The sequence below is a fragment of the Salvia splendens genome, chromosome 22, assembly GCF_004379255.2.
Source record: "Salvia splendens isolate huo1 chromosome 22, SspV2, whole genome shotgun sequence".
Classification (NCBI taxonomy): Eukaryota; Viridiplantae; Streptophyta; class Magnoliopsida; order Lamiales; family Lamiaceae; genus Salvia; species Salvia splendens.
In genome coordinates, this window is record NC_056053.1 from 5,826,744 (window position 1) to 5,845,476 (window position 18,733).

Consider the following 18,733-nt stretch of genomic DNA (forward strand, 5'->3'; position numbering starts at 1 on the left):
AAGACACAGAAAATGTAATAGAATCAGACTTCAATACTGAGAGACACATTTTACTTCCTAGATTAAGTAAACGACTAACTAACTAAGACTAGACAGGGAAAATAAAACAGTGGGGACCATGACTCCAAATATAGCAAGTACGGCTAAAGCTGCAAATAACAAACTCATGCTCCAACTAACAACAACATGCAATTTCCTAACCGATTCAAGCACGCAAATGGAGAAAACAAAGCATATATCTAGATTCGAACAGAATATAAAGATTTGGATGCCGGAAATTTGCTATGAACCGGAAATACATCAGATCTACGTAAACTAGGCGAAATGAAATGAAAACACGTAAACTAGGCATAAAATTAAATAAATCTTGCTCAGATTCACGTCGGGTGCTTAATCCACTCCGGATCCAAGCGATCCGAACCCAACAACAGACACAATCGACTCCATAACTCCGGTTTTCACAGATCTGCTCCGATCAACTCCGAATTCAAACAATCACAGACAACTCCACAACACCAGCGAACTCAACCCTCCGATTCATCCACAAACAGACTCCGATCACCCAGATCCAACCACAAACCTGCATAAATTCAGAAAACAACTGCGAAACGCACCCAACTCGAACAATCCAACTCCAAAATTCCGAAAATCAACATAACAGACGTAACAGAAAATCAAACTTGTATTAGAATAAGAGAATATTCGGCAAAAGCAAACAGAGGTCCGAGCTTCGAATAGTGAAGCTCGGCAAAATCAGCAAAGTATGAAAGCGGAAATTAAATTGTTTCTTCGCCCCCCCACCGAAGGACGGTGTTACAACCCAATCGAAAATATATGAAAGCTCAAAGTAAACCCTAGTGAATGACCCCCCTGAATCTCCCCACGAAAAGAACCCAAGTGTGTGAAAAGTGAACTAAGCTACAGGCTGTTAGCGAGGCCTCCAACCCTCCCGCGTGCATGCTTCTACCTTTTATAGACGCGGACATAGCCTTCTAGAGTTTTCGTAGAAATCTCTATTCTACCCTTCAACTCCGAGGCTTCCTCCGTCAAGCAATTTTCCGCATAATGTCCATCCATTCGCCTATTTCCTAGGTCCACGCAACTGTCCTCCTCCTTTCCTGGACCTGGCGAAAATCTTCACACACCTGGCTTAAAACGTGCGTTAGACCCAGAAATTTTACGAATTAAAACCCTAGACCTATGCATGAAATTAGCCTTATCAAACTGCTCACACTTAAACCACGCTTGTCCTCAAGTATGAAAGACAAGAAAAAGAAATAAGGTGAATTTCTATGCACGGTTCCCAAGAACGACTCTACAAACAAGATACTAACACAAAAACTGACTCCTAAACCTAGACAACTACAGACTCAGAAAAGAAAAGAACACACAAAACACAACAAATAAGCATGCACTAGTTTCAACTTTTAGGTGACTGTCCCCACAAGCTTAAGTTCTCTCTGATCGTCTACAGTCTTCAAATCCTCCTTCTTCCTTCGTCGACCTAAACGGTCCGTCAGTTTGTCAAGAAACCTATGGATTTCCTAGCGGTTAGGTTCGCTCGATCACTCATTCCTTACCAGGGATATTAGGATCAAAACGCTCCAAAGTTAAAGTTACACCACTGATGCGTTGGGTTATGAGAGTTCCTCCTTTCTATCATCTCCTTTTTCCCTATCCTCTTTTTTTTATTCCTGGGTCAGGTAATTTTTTATTTCCTGCCCTTAGGTAGTTAACCGTCTTTTTCTTTTCTTTTTCCCAATTTCCCCCTGGACTTCGTCCAGCTTATACCTCCGAATTTTATTTTATTTCTCCCCTGGACTTCGTCCAGCTTATACCACCAGTTCCTGGACTTCGTCCAGCTTATACCTCCATAACCCATTTTTTCTCCTTTATACTCTACTCCCTAAGCATCAAGTGGTTGCCCATTTTTCACATGTTAGCTCAAAGCGTTTAGGCTTATAACTCACTCTTATAGTAGGGCTGCACATCTAGGTTATCTAAGGCATTTTCCATCGTCCTTACTTCATTCAGACCGCTTTTAGTTTATTAAGGAAAAAGACATCAAAGTTGACGTGCATCCTTTCTTCAATTGCTCTTACTAAGGGAATTTTTGCCTTATTGTATCCACTAGCTCATGCAACACGCAACACGCAACACACAGAAATAAAAAAACTGAAGACTCTAAGACTCTCATTCACAGAAAAAGAAAAACAAAACAAAACAAATACTGCACCTATTCCCTCCCCCTCCCACTTCACTTAAGCTTGTCCCCATGCTATCCTAGTGAAGGGGGGGAATAAGGACTTATAAACAACACAAAACAGACCACAAAACAAACAAACAACATTCTAAAAACAAAACAAACTTCCCACAGTTAGACCGTACACCGGGCTAAGTGGGAGAAAGCTCAACAACCAAAACCAAACATGCAAAAACAGCACAACCCCTTCTCACACTTAGACCAAAGATTGAGCTAAGTGTGGGAAGGTGCAACACATAGATACAGAACGAAGCATGCTGGCACAGATAATCATAAACAGAAAGCAATAAAAGATGAAAAGTAAAAGTTACTTGGGTTGGGGGAAATCAATTCGGGGTACATGCCTTTGTACAGTCAGCTTGTGCATGTATACGAGAAACGCCACATCCACTTGTTTACCTAATTATGAGAATAAATAATATAATATAATGGTTTATGTATTGAAATATAATAAACAAGTCTAAGGCTTCTTAAAAGGAAGGTCAATGTAGGGAAATTCGATGAATCCTCATGATTATCCAGTAGGGGACTTGACCAGATCTAGTAAGAAGAAAAACGTATTCACAACCTAGATAGGCTTTGGCTACCTATTGTATGATTGCGGTGGTTGTGATAATTCTCTCTTACATAAGAAGATATTAGTAACACCGGTGTGGTAAAACATTGAAAGGATCTAATACGAAATGTATTCTTTATTGTTATCTACTGAAAGAATATATTTCAGAAATTTTAGTATTTTCTAGTCTATGAAATTAATATCAATATGTTTATTTAATCAGACGCCACTTGACCTATCAATATGGGAGAGTTTGTACCTAACTCAAACATGATATCTTGGGTGGTAGTAGTTGAATAACATGAAGGTATTGAAATATTATTTCATAGAATTCAGGTGCGCAGTGTAGTATGATTAAATCCCCAAGAGGTGTTTGAAAAAGGAATTTATTATTCAGAAATCTGCGCAGTTTGAATTTTATTCCATGAATAATAAATAAAGTTTCAAACTAGAAAACTCGTTGGAGAATTAATTTACAATCCATATATCAGACAAAGAATTAAATTGACGGATTAAGATAATCTTAAAAGCGGGAAATATTATAAAATAAAATGGACCCAAGTTATTTGTAATTTGGTGATTTAGATGTGAGTGCAATATTATTCTTTAGTGGAACAAAATAATATTCCATTGATAATATATTAAATCACGGGTCATTTGATTTAATTAGATATTTATCTAATGGGTGAGCCCAACATCTAAGTCATTCCATGGATCCCCATTCTAGCACAACAAGTCTTCTTATAAATAGTGAGTGAGATGGAAACCCTAGAAGACAGCATTACACAATTCACAACTCCAAAACCCTAACCCTAGCCGCCACAAATCGGCGACTCTCTCTCTCCCTCTTGGTCTCGATTTTCGTGCCTTAGCACGTGGGAGAATAGGGTTCTTATTTTGTTCTTGTTCTATCCTAATTCATAGGATTAGGACAAGACAATCCCGTGTTTTGTGTTGGATTTCCTAGATCTCATCTCACTATTATTGATTCTTCGAGATCCGCCCACATGGATGAATAATCAAGGACGTGAGAATAGAATGGAAGATTCGTGGTCAATAAATCAAGGATTACCGGGAGGTGCTGCAAGCAACTTCAATCCTTCAATGGATCGAGAGGTAACAATCAAATATACGTCAAAATTGCATGTTGTATGTGTTTTCCGTGTCTTCCGCTGCGGTAGTCCCAACAGGAAGAGGGTAAGGTTGGAGGAGACGAACAAAGTACTGGGGCAGGGGATGATGAGGAAGTGAAACTGACCGAGGAGGGTGATGAAGGTGATGAGGATGGAGGAGATGAACAAAGTACTGGGGCAGTGGATAAGGAGGTTGAATCTGAGAGCGAGGGGGTAGGAAAGCAAGCTGAAAAGACTGCAAAGGATAGCGAGGTAAAAAAGGATAGAGAAGATGATATGGTAGTTGGGGACGAGAACGCTGAAGAGTACACTGAGAGCAGAATAGGTGAAAGAGATGAGGAAGCGGTTGAGAGTGAGGTAGAGTCTGAAAAGGTTGATGATGAGGGGGTACCAACACCGGTTGTCGAGGAGGAAGCCAGAAATCGGAGAGCAGAGAAAGAGGTTGAGGCCGAGATCGTCGTGATAGACGATGTTACGTCATAAGACAAGGGAAGCCCGACAAATGAGAGAACGTTTAGGAGACATTCTCGTCGGGCCAGGAATATGGAAGACGCAGCGTTGGCAAACCACGCCGGGGAACTGAGGCTGAATGAGTCTGAGGGAACATGGGACGATATCCCTCAAGCCCAGGAAACTCCGGTCGCTTTAGAGGATGTTTCTCAGGAGGCCCTGGAGAAGAGGTATGAGGCGGAAAGAAAACGTATAGGGAAGCAAGAAGCCAAGCCCAACAAGAAGAAACCTCGCCAGGCCTCTAAGATTGTGGTGATCAGCGAGGCCGCTCCAGAGACGATCGGAGTACCATTTTCCCACCCGGCTGAAGAGGAAGAAAAACAAATGGAGTCTGAGGAGGAGACAGAGAACCCATAGGAAGAAGAGGGTATGTTCGAGAAGATGGAGGTCCTGGTGACCAGAAGATTGTTAGATGCGATGATCCACTTCGAGGACCCTAAATAGAGCAAGGCGTGCGAAGGGCGAGTGTCGTATGAGAAGTTGGCAAAGTCGGGAAAAAGCCTATATCCCCCTGACCTGAATGATTTAGGTGTGGAGAAGAAGTTCATCTCCCACATCAAGAGCATAGGGTTGGACTGGTTGTTGGACCACTGTATGGAAGAGGTGTCAGTGGCTCTGGCGAAAGAGTTCTTCACATCTTTCAAGTTCAAATCCATCGCAGACCCTGACGCCGACTCAATTAAATTCAGAATATTCAATGAAGAGATGATATTGAGTATCAGGGAGTGGTCACTGAGGATGAGGCTATTTATACCCAAAGAGGACAAGGAGGGGGCCTGGAACGACAGAGAAATCGGCCCACCAAAGAAAACTGAAGGTCGTAGCTGAAGAAGCTTGGAAGATGATTGCCCATAGGAAGGGGGATAAATTCAAAACGAGCACCTCCAAGGGGAGTACACATCACTAACCCCGTCCTCCGTCTGGCACAAGTATACATCGGATACAATCTCCTGGGTCAAGTGGGCGTGATTCTCACTACCCCAGAGCTATATGCTATCTGGTGGCAACCCACCCAGATCGCCACCTCTACATTGGCAACCTCTTAGGAGCCTTCATAAAGAGGAATGTGGTCGTGAAGATAGCTGATTCAGTTACCCACCTGACCCTGTGCGATGCCCCTGGGAGATTCGATCTTCCCTTTTTCTTCAACAAGGGACTTACAAGAATGAAGGATGGCGAAGTCTAATTTTATGAAGTCGGGCAACAGGAGGGCATGACAGTGAAGACCGAGAGAGAGGAGGACGAGGTGACAGCAAGAGTAGCCGATGATGGGTGGAAAACAAGGATGGAAGAAATGATGTTGAAGTTGGGCGACAATTCAGTGGCTCAGAGGGGACTGATGGAGGTGCACACGGAAAAGGTGACTCAGGTTATCGATGTAATGATGAAAATGTTCGCCTGCAGAGCCCAAACAACCAGCCCCAGGAACTTCCATAGTGAAGCCAACATCCAGCACCCCAGTAACTACCCCGGCTAAGAAGAGAAAGGACACCACCACTAGTGTACCAGTGAAAAGAGATATCCCGAGGCCAGGAGGATAAAAGGTCATAAAGGATGATGAACCAGCGCCACCACCACCGAAGAAAGCAAAGACGGTAGCCAGAAAGTTTGGTCCCCCAGGGACCAGAGCCAGAATTGAAATCCCCCCTATAAACCAAGTAATTTTATGTTTATGTTTATGTTTCTGTTTGTTTTATTAGTTGAGTCGTGTGCATGTTATGTCTGTTCATGTTTTCCGTTTCTGTGTCGTCTCCCACTTAGGCCATTGCTTGGCCTAACTGTGAGAAGTTTGTTTTAGATATATGCCCTGTTTTGCATGAATGTTCTGTTTTGGATTTCTGTTTTGTCCATGTTTTGTTAGTCTCTGTTATTCTGTGTCTTCTCCCACTCGCTTGAGGACAAGCTGAAATGAAGTGGGAAGGGGGGTTAGTTTTGCCAGGTCTAGGAGTCAGTAGAGTTTATATGTTTGCCAGGTCTAGGAGTCAGAAGATTTTTTTTTAGGTTCTATGTTTATGTATAACTGGTGAAATAAAAAACAAGAGCCCCTTAGTGAGAGTGATTGAAGAGAGAATACATGTCAATTTGTGAAACCCTCTTCTTTAATAAATTGAAGTTAGTTTGGACGAAGTGAGAACGATAGAAAAGCCTTAATTTAAACCAATTGTGAAGCCCTCTTAAAGGTGAGTTAAAAGCCTAAGAGTAGAACACTTTCTATTTAATATAAAAACAGAGTGGTTGTCATTGATGCTTAGAGGGAAATGACATAGGGGAGTAAGGACTAAAGGCAATAGATGCAACTTTAAGGGCCTAGGAAAAAAAAGAAAAAATATGGAACCCACCTCATTGTAAGGGCACCCACTAGTTAGCAAAATTGAGCCTCTGCGGAATTGTCCTTTCTTTGAAACCCCGGCTTGCATACCATGTGAACAAGGGGCAGGAGAGGGGGCAACTCACGAATTTGGGGTAAAGGATAGATGATGAAAGGGGAATAGAAAATAGAAAAAAAAAACGGGCAGGGAAATATGTAACCTGAACCGAGGGAAAGTTTGTTAGAAACGGGCAGGGAAATCTATAACCTGACCCAGGAAAAGAAAAAAAAAAGGAAAAGAATTTTAGAAAAAGAAAAGTGCGTAGGAAAAGTTGTAACCTGACCCAAGAAAAACAAAAGAGAAAAATGTTAGGAAAAAAATCAGGGCAGGAAAAATTTTTGTAACCTGACTCGATAGATAGAGGGAATAGATGAATAAGGCCAAAATGGCCAGGGAACAACTCCAAATTTGGGAAGTTAGATTGTAAAAAGAGAGGTTGTTTCCATCTTTTGTCCCTAAGTTCACATGTCCTTCACAAATGTTACTTACACTCTTCGAACTTAGACCCCTAGGATTCTCACCTATACATACTACAATCCCCTAGCCCCATTACAACCCAAGTAAAGACCTTAAGGAACTTTTCCTGTGTCAATAGAACTCAAGATATCAGTGGTATGACAAAATGATGAGTTAATGATCCTAACATCCCTGGTGAAGAATGAGTGATCGAGTGAATCCAGCTGATGGTAAGAATGAAGGCTATCTTGGCGAACCGACAACCTGACCAAATAGAAGAAGGGAGAGGGAGGAATCTGAGACTGTAGACGATTGGATTTACCTTAATTTTGTAGGGACAGCTGCTAGAAAATAAACCAGTTTATGCACTTATGTGTCGATGTATTTTTCTTTGTGTCTTTCCGTATGTTAGGATAGTGTTTTGCGTGTCCGTATGTGTTTGAGCTTTAGTTTAGTTCTTGTTTTTTTTCTTTAGAGTCGGTAAAAAGGGGAACCATGCATTGAAACTTGCCTTATTTTTTTTTCTTGTCTTTTATACTTGAGGACAAGTATGGTTTAAGTGTGAGCATTTTGATAAGGCTTGTTTCATGCATCGGTTTTAGATTTGAATTCTATGTTTTCGGAGCACTAATGTATGTTTCTAAGTTCAGGTGCGTAAGAAATATGCCGGACTTGGGAGTTTGTGCTAATTGACCCGGCAGATGCAAAAGAGATGATTTTTGAATTGAAACATCAGAAGTTATCGCTCGGACCTAGGAGAATTAGGAAGTTGGCGACAAGAGCAGAATGGAGCAAGGAGCAGACTTTAAAAGATCCTATTCAGAGGCACAAGCGTCAATTCACCAAGAAGATGCCCTAGGGATCAGAGCCTTACCTATAAAAAGAGCTAAACATTGAGGAAGAGAAGGGAGACACCTAGCATAATTTTAGCTCACTCGCTTAGCTCCACACTTCAAAAAACACACTTCAGTTTACTGCGCATTTGGATATGGGGTGATTTCTGGCTACCGTGGTGGTTTTAGTTCGTTTACTGCTATGTAACACCGCCTTGCGTGGGCGAAGAAACAATATTTTACATTCTGCCTTGGATTATTTCTCATTTTTTAAGTACTTGCTGGTTTTTAGCTTAGTAGTTTATGTTTCTGACTTGGATCTGCTGGAATCAAATTTAGTTCTAAATATTATGGAAGTTTCTGTTGGGTTTTGTTGGATCTTGTGGAGTTGATGTGTGTTTGCTGCTTTTCTATTTCGTATTTGCTGTTTGTTTGATGTTCGGAGTTGGGATCTGTTGGATTGTTGTTGGATTTGGTGGATCTGATTATGGAGACGTTGGGATTTTGTGAATCGTGGTGGATTTAGAGTTTGTTGTTTAAATTCTGCATGATTATGGCCGTTTACTGTTTGTTCTCGTATTTGCTAGGCCTAGTAGTTTAAATGTGTTGATTTATGATTAAATTTCTTGTTTAAATTCAGATCTGGAACTTGCTCTGTTTTCATGATGTTTTATACTCTGTTTTACTCTGCAATCTTGTTGGATTCCTGAAGAAGATGAAGTTTGTTAGTAGTTAGGATCAAATCTGCAATCTGCCTGTTATCCCTGCCTTGTTCTTTTACTTTTCTGCAGCTTTTCAGCACCTGACTAGTTAAGGAAAATTGGTCCCCACTTTCTGTGCTAGTTTGTTTGGCCATTTTAGGAAAGTCAGTTCAGTCTCCAGTTTGTTTGATTTCGCTTCTGAAGTTATTTTAGCGTTCTGAGTCATGCATGTGTCGTACGTTCCTGTTTCCGGGACCCAGTAGATAGAGTGATCTAGTTTTGATTTCCCAAGTCCAGTAGTTTAAATTCTTGACCCACTTATTGCGTGGCAGCAACCAACCCCCCCCCCCCCCCCCCAAAACATCTTGAATGCAGTTTCGTAGCAAGTCCGTCCTCGTGGGATCTATCCTTTACTTCCCTATACTAGCCAATAGTATAGTGGGTTGACGTTTTGATAAGCGGTTCCGATAGCGCACCCAACGACACCCGAATAGGTTCTTAGATCTGCTGGGCCCGGTGGTTTAGCAAATCCCTTGGACCTATTTTCTTGCTTCTTGTTCGATCTTTTTGTAGTGTGCATAAGGAAAACCTAGCTCATCAGGACCCAAGTCACTTTTGGTCTTGGGTCATGTTTTGGAACGATTTTATTCACGGGTTGGAGGTCTGCTTAAACCCCACCCATACTGGCTGTTTTTATATATATAAAAAAGAATACAAATACAACAAAGATTACTAGTGTACTTTCATTGCTAGCTTGTTGATCACCTTGCATGCACTCACTCTCAAAGTGCATATAAGAAAAGTGTATGCTCTAAAGATCATGCAACATGCAAAGTTTACCATAAACTTGCTAAAGTCTAGTTCATTCTATACTTTTTGTGATTAATATAAAAAAATCAGAAAGATCTTAAGTTTTGATAAGGTGAAGAAATATGGTTAAAAGGTGACTAAACTCAACATAGCAAAAGTGATCAATTTCTACTACATTAATCTTTAACACCCAACCAACAATTCAAATCATAGGAGACTTTGACTAAATTTCTTCTCACTTTCCAAATTCATGTGATTTCCTTTTTGTTTTCTTTTCATTTATCTTCATTTCTCTTTTGTACATCCTTTCTTTTACTTCTTTTTCTTTCATATGCACAACAAAATTTCTATTTCAGACCACAAATATCTATGGAATTTTTATATTTAAGTAAACTACTTTTGTTTCTACCTTATCTATCCAACTCTTTTCATAAGATATAAACTAAATTTCCCGAAATTATATAGATATTTCCCTTTATTAAACTTCCAAGGAAAGGGCTTAAAGTCTCAAAGTGGCTAGTTAGGAAAAATATTTTGAGTAATGTCATTAATTTAGATATATAAATTACTCTTACTAGCTAAGAAGGATGACCTAACGTCCTCTTGTATCATTTAAACGCTATTCGATTTACGCAGAGTAGGAGCAAGTTTTTAAAAAAAACATAAATGCAGATAATCACACCAAAAGAAAATTAATAGCTCTAGTCTCATAGGGTATAAACGTGACACAAGGAAAAAAAACAATTCATTAATATCCACTTTTTCACTAAACCTTCTAATAATGCATTAAGTCGAACTCAAACAAAAACATAATACTAGAACTATTCATCATTAATTATGCACTTTTGTGGACTTATCAGGTTCATGTTAACTGTGGCCCACGTCCGCCTATGACTAAAGCTTAGGGCCCAAGTAGGAGAGAGTGAAGCCATGGAGACTGATCCACTGCCTTATTGGGTTGGGCTGGGCTGGGCTGGGCGAGGTGTCGTCGAGGTATAATTCAATAAGGCTAGGGAGGGTGCAACCTCAAATATTGATTATATAAATTATTTAGTTAGTTTTAGTGCTTAAACACAACTATTTCTCGGCTTACATTTACATTCACAACAAAGAGGTTTCTATGGTTGTAAAAATTGTAGACTAAATACGGTCAATTCACAACTAAGAAGCTGTGTGATTATGAATTTCTCTCCGTTCCCATTATTAGTGATAAATATATTTTGATATGAGACTAAAAAAAAATTGTACTCCATCCGTCTCAATTAAGTTGAGTCGTATTCCTTTTTGGGATGTCCCAACTAAGTTGAGTCATTTCCTTTGTTTAACAAAAATAAACTATCCAGTCACTCTTACTTTATTCCACAATCTACTTTACTCTCTCTTTATCTTTTCTACTTTATTCATCTCTACTTCTTTTTCAACACAATTTCTTAATCACTGTGTCTAAAAGATTTGTCTCAACTTAGTTGGGATGTAGGAAGTAATATTTATTAAGTCAAATGAAGAGTATAAAGTACTACAATGAATAAAATATAGAAGTGAAAAAGAATAAAAACGAGAAAATAAAGTAGAAGAGAGTAAATGAATTGTATTTGCTAATTAAAATGGAGTAGAATTTTATCACTTGTAGTGGGACAATAAGGCGTAAGAGGTACATACACTAAAAAAATGTCATTAATGCAATTAATGATGTTTTTGTATTTCTAAATATACTATCCATTCATATACTATCAATGCTATCAATGCTCCAAAAACATCATCATTCTTGATGTCCCAACTAAAATTAGGGAACGCAAATGGAAGCATTCTAGAAAAACAAAAGATAAAGATAAATAAATTAGAAAATTTGAATTCATTATAAAAAATATTTCAAATTCAAAAGATATGCTTTATATTTTATTTTATTTATACAAATATGAAATTAATATTTAACCGTGTTTGTGCTTAATCATACATCTCAACATTATCATAATTAAATATTTTTTATTCTGATAAATATAATTAATTTTCACAATTATTTACTGGACTAATCATATTTTAATTTTATCGGTAGCACTACCCAAAATCCGAACGTTTAGGATTAGCGATGAAAATTTATGAGGCAATAAAGTCACAACCCGATTAGCCCATACAGAATTAACCCGCAACCTGAGTAGAGTTGATCGAAAACCTGCAGGGCTGATCCAATTGGCATCCCAATAAGCTAGTATGTTTATAGAATTTTGGGTCAACTTGCAATGCAACAATAACGGTTGGACTTCAAATCATCTCACATCTGAGAATCTGAAAATGTGCAAGCAATATATAAGTGCAACTCTACTCATGAATTAGTATGATGTATTTTAGAAATATCCAAAATAAAATTGTGATACATTTGCTTAAAGCGGATAATGTTAAACTAATGTGGAGGTTGAGTGTGCATCGATTAATCCTCACAATAATAATGTAAATGATTGATGCAGAGGTTTCCAAGTAGAGGGTTTACTGATGAAATATTATTTAGATTTAGAATCCGTGATTCCGATAGATGACTGTGTGAACGTTCATACTTTCCAAAAGCATACCATCCCATGAATAAATACTACTGCCACAACTTATCACAAATTCCAATCAATATTATCACATAAATCAAAAGAGAAATGGTGAGCTTGTGATATGTAGCTACGGAATCACGATGATGATTTTAATTTCCCGTGACCATTTTTTTCGTATTTCCTAAGGGATTCATCATATCCACATGAATCACACAACCTTTATTTACATATATATGCATATTAATTCATTGCTAATGATTAACAAATGAATATCTTTAACTTAATTACGTAAAGAAGATGGAGGGGGTTTCAAACATAGTTTTCTTAAGTATTATCCATGTAAAGGTGAAAAAACGGGGGAAATTATTGTTTTAGGTAAATTATTAATTACAACTATTCACAATTTTTTCCAATCATCAAATTACAGTTTATTAATAAAACGATGTTGTATAGTGGTACGTAAAAGACCAAATGAGATGAGAAAAATTAGGAAAAAACTTCGTACTACGTGTTACTACCTCCGTTATGAAATAATGTCCTCCGTTATGAAATAATGTTTTTAAGATGAGAAAAATTGGGAAAAAACTTCGTACTACGTGCTACTCCCTCCGTTATGAAATAATGTTTTTATTGTCATCTTAGGATTTCCATAATTTAATATTTCATTTAGTTTTTTCATTTAAGGTAAGTAGGTTTCACAATTTAATAAATCGGTATACTCACATTCCACTATAAATGATTATATTCACTTTCCACTTAAACAAATATTTGTTTTGTGCCAAGGTAGTTGAGTCGTATTCATGTCTCAACTATCTTGGGACGGGAGAATATAAAAGTAACATCTACATTTAACTTTTTTCATATTACTTAAAATCTATACTAAGTCAAAATATATGTATACCTAAACTATAGAGTTGTTATTGATGTAGAACTAATTTTAAACACCGAATTAAGAGCATCTGCAATGGCGGACGTCCACGCGGAATTCCCACCGGCGTGCGGGAATTCCGTGGCGGATGTCCGCCATTGCGCGTCCCAGGCACGGATTCCGCGGCGTTCCGCGGAATTCCGTGCGGACGTCCGCCATTGCGTTGACGCTCGCGGAATTCCGCGCGGAATTTCCGTTTAATGCATTAAATATTTTTTTTCGGTTCCTATATATACATCCCGTTGAACTTCATTTCATTCGCATCACTTGTATTAACAAGTTTCTCTTTCTCTAAAAATACATTTCTTGTGAATCAACAATGGAGCACCACGACAGCCATTCACCCGCCTCGAGCGAGTCACCGGCGCCCCATTTTCCCATCGGCGGGAGTACGCCAATGTCCGCTGCGATGCCTCAAGTGCCGGGGATGATGCCCCAGTCTCAAATGCCACCGAGAATGATGCCCGGGTACTACAACATGTACCCGCCGTGGTACGGAATGATGCTCCAGATGCCCGGGGCGAGTACGGGGATGATGCCCCAGATGCGGGGGATGATGCCCCAGATGCAGGGGTTGTCTGTCGTTGCGGGGGGGGGGGGGGGAATAGGAAGGGGATCCCCCAATCGCCGGTCGACAACATCTATCGGCCCTTTATGAATTTACTGGCGACAGACAACCCGCCGAGTTCTTCTCTCGAGACTCAGTTCGTTGGCGTCGACACGTTCTCGTTTGAGGAGTTGAGGCTTTCTCCGGTCCGGGATATTCCCGCCAGCGCACCACCGGCGACGGGGAGGGAAGGGAGGACCGGGCGAGGATGAGGCAAGGAACGGGGCGTCCCGGTGTACGGAGGTGAGGTGGGGGAGGGATCCAGCGGGAGCAAGAGGACCGTCTGGAGTATGGACGAGTGTGTCGCGCTGGCGAAGGCGTGGATCAGTGTAGTGGAGGATCCATACGTCGGGGCGAACCAGCACATCGACCGGATGTGGTGGCGCATTAGCCAAAGCTACCTCCAGTTCAAACCGCAAGGGGGGAAGGCGCACAACTCGGAGCAATGCCGGAAACAGTGGGAGCGGTTGAAGAGGCAGCTCAGCCGATTTGCCGGCATTTACACAAACAACCTCCGCTCGGCAACCAGCGGCATGTCTGCCGAGGATGTGAAGCTGTTGGCTCATCAACAGTTCCCCACACCCACATCGGAGGCGCGCCGCCGTCGTCCGGTTGGGCAAAAATCCACAGCGCGGATGTCGAGGGTAAGCACCAGCGGATCCTCCGAGGCCCAATTGGCAGCACCCCCAAAACGATCCCGAGAACCCCTCATTCGCCCGCATCGCCGCACATGAAACCTTGTTACGTGCGATGGTTGAATGGCGCCAAGCGACCGACCCCCATTACAAGTGGAAGCTTAAGCCCCTCCTTGATAGTATGCGCCGCGATTTGGGGCTCGACGGGATGTCGGACGATGACGGCGAGGGGGGTGGCGGCGACGACGACGACGAGGGGGGCGGCGGCGGGGAAGGCAAGAGGACTGGCGACGAGGAATCCGAGGAGTGAGAAGCCGGTTTTTATTTTTATGTACTTTTTTTTAGTAATTATGTACTTTTTTTTAATGAAGTATGGTTTTTTAAAAAATAAAGTGGTTGCATTTTATCCGTATTCGCGTCGAAATTTTAATTCCGTAAATTGTTTATTTCCGGAAATTGTATAATTTGTGAATTTGTGAATTTTTTTTAATTGTGGGAATTCCGCAGGGAATTCCGCCACAATGCAGTGGGAATTCCTTATAACGTGGCAGGAGGTGTTTTTTGGAATTCCGCGGGGAATTCCGCACCCTTGTGGATGCTCTAAAGACTAAATTAAGGCCATTAGATCTAGTTTTTTTTAATGAGATTCACTGATGTGTAAATTATTTCGTTCTTCATTACAAGTTAATTTTACTTCATTGTAGTATGTTTATTACTTCATTCCAGTACGTAGTACCTTGAAACTACAATATGTTTTACTTACTTCGTAGGTAAAATCCTACTGGAATGAAGTAATATATATTCTGGAATGAAGTTAAATCCACCTAATATGTTATGACTTATTTGCCCTGGGCTGAAGTAAAATAGGCTCCTAATGAAGGCGGAAATAATTTTTACATCTGTGCATCGTATTCATAAAAAACTAGGTCTAAAACCCTAATTTAGTATAGTTCTACGATTCTGCAATAAGGACTGAATTTGTATATAATGGGACTCACTAAATATTCAAAATTAAGTTGGATAATGTGATAAAAATATGTTGCTGAAAACCAAGGTTTGTATCATATCTTGGTTTTCTATCATATGGAATTCGAATATAACACTACGAGAAATACTAAATACAACGTACACCACATCATATAGCAATGTACCCTTTTACAAAATGAGGTTTTATTTGACCAAGAAAATGGACAAAATTAAACACTCAAAATTCCCACAACATATTTAGAACTAAAGATACAACACGATTTGCAATAGACAAAACCGAATTTGTAGTCCCCTGCATCTCAAGAAAACACTAATAAAAATTAAATTCAACATCAACAACGACAACCACAACAAACCGAGGTCAACTCAATCACATTCACGTGAGCGTCAAGAGCATCTGACTCGCGTGTTCCTGCACCACATCCCACGCTAGGTTCACATGCCGGTCCTCAGTCAGGGTCGCCCCGACCGCGATCCGGATCACATATACGCCCCCGACCACGGCGTGCGTCATGAACACCTTCCCAGATTCATTGACCGACTCCAGCAGCTTCGCGGTCAGCTCATTCGCCCCCTGGTCCCCAAAGACACGTGTCGAGTCAGGATATGTCCCCACGGGCGAGATGCGGAAAACTATAGTGGAGAAATTTCTAGGCACCACCACCTCGAATCTCGTGTCCTTCCTTACAAAGCACTCGAATTCCTTCGCCATGCCCACGTGGCGGCGAAGGAAATTCTGCATATTCGCCACCCCGTAGGTTCGGAGCACGAGCCAGAGCTTGAGCGACCGGAACCTACGGTTCAGGCAAATTTGCCAATCCTTGTAATCAACGACGCACTTCAACTCCGAGGCCTTGTTTTTCAAGTACTCGGGATTAGTCGACAGTGCGTCGTTGAGCGAGCCTGGGTCCTTCACCCAGAGACAGCACGAGTCCATTGTGGTGAAGAACCACTTATGAGGGTTGAAACTAAAAGAGTCCGTCTTTTCGACGCCGTCGAGGAAGTGCCGGAACTCCGGGCATATGCACGCGCTCCCGGCGTAGGCCGCGTCCACGTGGACCCACATCCCGTACTCCTTTGCCACATCACACAGCGGGCCGAGCGGGTCCACGGCTGTGGACGACGTGGTCCCCACGGTCGGGCACAAAAACAGGGGAACGAGCCCGGCCTTAACGTCGGCCTCGATTGCGGCCCGAAGCCCGTCAGGCGTCATGGAAAATGCGTTTTCGGCCGTAGTCCCGACGGCCCGAAAATTCTCCCGCCGGATCCCGGCGATCTGGGAGGCCTTCTGGAAGGCCGAATGCGTCTGATCGGAGGCATAAACGACCAATTTCGTGATATTCTCAAGCCCGATTTTCTGCAACATCCTATCCCGGGCCGCCACGACAGTGCAGAGGATAGCCTCACAGGTCGTCCCCTGAATCACACCGCCGCCGCCGCCGGAAAATAGAAACTCATGGGGAAGCTGCAGCATTTTCCCGATCCAATCCATCACGATGTTCTCGAGCTCTGTGGAGGCAGGGGAGGTGATCCAGTTGAATCCCGGGGTGTTGAAGGCAGTGCAGAGCATCTCACCAAGGAAGCCCGCGGTGCTCATGTTGCTCGGGAAGTACCCGAAGAAGTTCGGACTTTGCCAATGCGTAAGGCCCGGGACAATGTCGTTGCGCACGTCGCGGAGGATGTCCTCCATGGGCTCGGGCCCGTTGGGGGCGGAATCCGGGACGCGTTTCCAGAGGTAGCCGGGCTCGACCTGGCTCCGGACCGGGTAATTTTCGATGTTTTTGTAGTAATCGACGATAAAATCGATGACTAAATGAGCGTGCCTTCGGAACTCTTCGGGCTCAAATGGTTTGATTGAAGTAGGGAAGCCGGTTTCGGGCTCTTGGGTGTTAAGGCTGCCCATGATTGGATAAACTATAAGGCCCGGGATAGGTTAGAAGGCACGGTTTTTTTTCTTCTTCTTGTTTTTTTCAGAAGAAGAGTTGTTTTATTTTAATTTCGTAATTTTAGTTGGGGGAGAAGAAGAGTTTATAAATAGGATTCGTTGGCGAATTAATAGGGGGTTGTGAAGATGGTATTGTATGCGTGACCTTTTGTTTCGAACAACCTTTGTTTTTGTGATTCTATAAAAGGAATATTGTAATTGGATAATGTGGTTTGCGAAAAAATATTCAGTCGTCTAGACACATCGCATGGCATGATGACGTGGAGTGTCCCACTAATTACAAGTTGACAAATGGAAGCAGTAAACATATAGAAATTAAACTATTAAAGTATTTAGTTCTTATAAATAGAATGAAATCCTCAAATTCAAAAACTTTCCAAATTACAACAATATAAACTATCAATACATACAATAATAATAATAGTATTATATTTCATTTTTTTCATTATCTATTTCAGGTCACTGTAAGACTAATTTATATACACTATGTATTTTTTTATTTTTTGTAATGGTAAAACAAAATTATATAAATATTTTCATTTTCATGCCTATAGTACTAATACGATTAATTATGATTTACTTAGTTTATTATTATATTTTTATTTGTAATTTTATCAAATATAAATATAAAATGAAAAAAATACTAAATTTAGGTTAATGTGTTGTGATTATTTGAGATGCATACAATACTAACAATTTTTTTCATGTAATGGTAAAATAAAATTATATAAATATTTTTAATTTCGTGCTTATAGTACTAATATTATTAATTACGATTTAGTTTATCATTATATTTTAATTTTTTTCATGCATGTATGAATACAAAATGGAAAAATAGTTAATTTACGTTAATGTATTGTGATTTTGAGATACATATTATACCTATATATAATAGGTATATACTCCAACAAATGGAAAAAGGAGAGAATAGTCTAATCAAATTTTAAATAAATTACCTAGAATGATGTGAATAGATAATAATAAAAAAAAGATGAAATATAATATTATATATATGTCTATTAATAGTTTACATTGTAATTTGTAAAGTTTTTATATTTCAAATGTTATTCTATTTATAAAAACTAGATACCTATATAGTGTAATTTCTATATTTCTACTACTTTCATTTGTCAACTTTTAATTAGTGGGACACACCACGTCATCATGCCACGTGGTATGTCTAGACCACCGTATATTTTCTCGTGGTTTGTGGTTTTTTAATGGAAGACGTTGGTGGTTAAAACTGAAACGTTTATTGATCAGACTATATGTATATTAGTGGTGTCTTTTTTTAGATAATAGAGCTAAAATCGAGATGATTAAAATAGATAATTTATATTAATAATTAATCAACAATTTAGTAGAAATAAAATAGTATAATCCATTGTTTATCATATTCTACCAAGAAAATCTAGCCAATTTTTGAATTTTTAAAATCCAACGTTTGTTTCGATAATAAAAAAACC

General features: G+C 40.2%; 2 protein-coding genes across 2 annotated transcripts; one reads left to right on the forward strand and one right to left on the reverse strand.

Annotated features, from left to right (window-relative positions):
- Positions 1-3,857: 3,857 nt before the first annotated feature.
- LOC121786642 (major centromere autoantigen B-like) lies at positions 3,858-4,435 on the forward strand. The gene is made up of 2 exons (XM_042185274.1): positions 3,858-3,935; positions 4,001-4,435. Exons 1-2 carry the CDS (start codon positions 3,858-3,860, stop codon positions 4,433-4,435), a joined length of 513 nt encoding a protein of 170 aa, XP_042041208.1.
- An 11,053-nt stretch (positions 4,436-15,488) lies between these two features.
- LOC121786170 (tyrosine decarboxylase-like) lies at positions 15,489-17,305 on the reverse strand. Its single transcript, XM_042184731.1, has one exon. It carries the CDS (start codon positions 17,223-17,225, stop codon positions 15,699-15,701), a length of 1,527 nt encoding a protein of 508 aa, XP_042040665.1. The 5' UTR covers positions 17,226-17,305; the 3' UTR covers positions 15,489-15,698.
- Between the last annotated feature and the right edge of the window lie 1,428 nt (positions 17,306-18,733).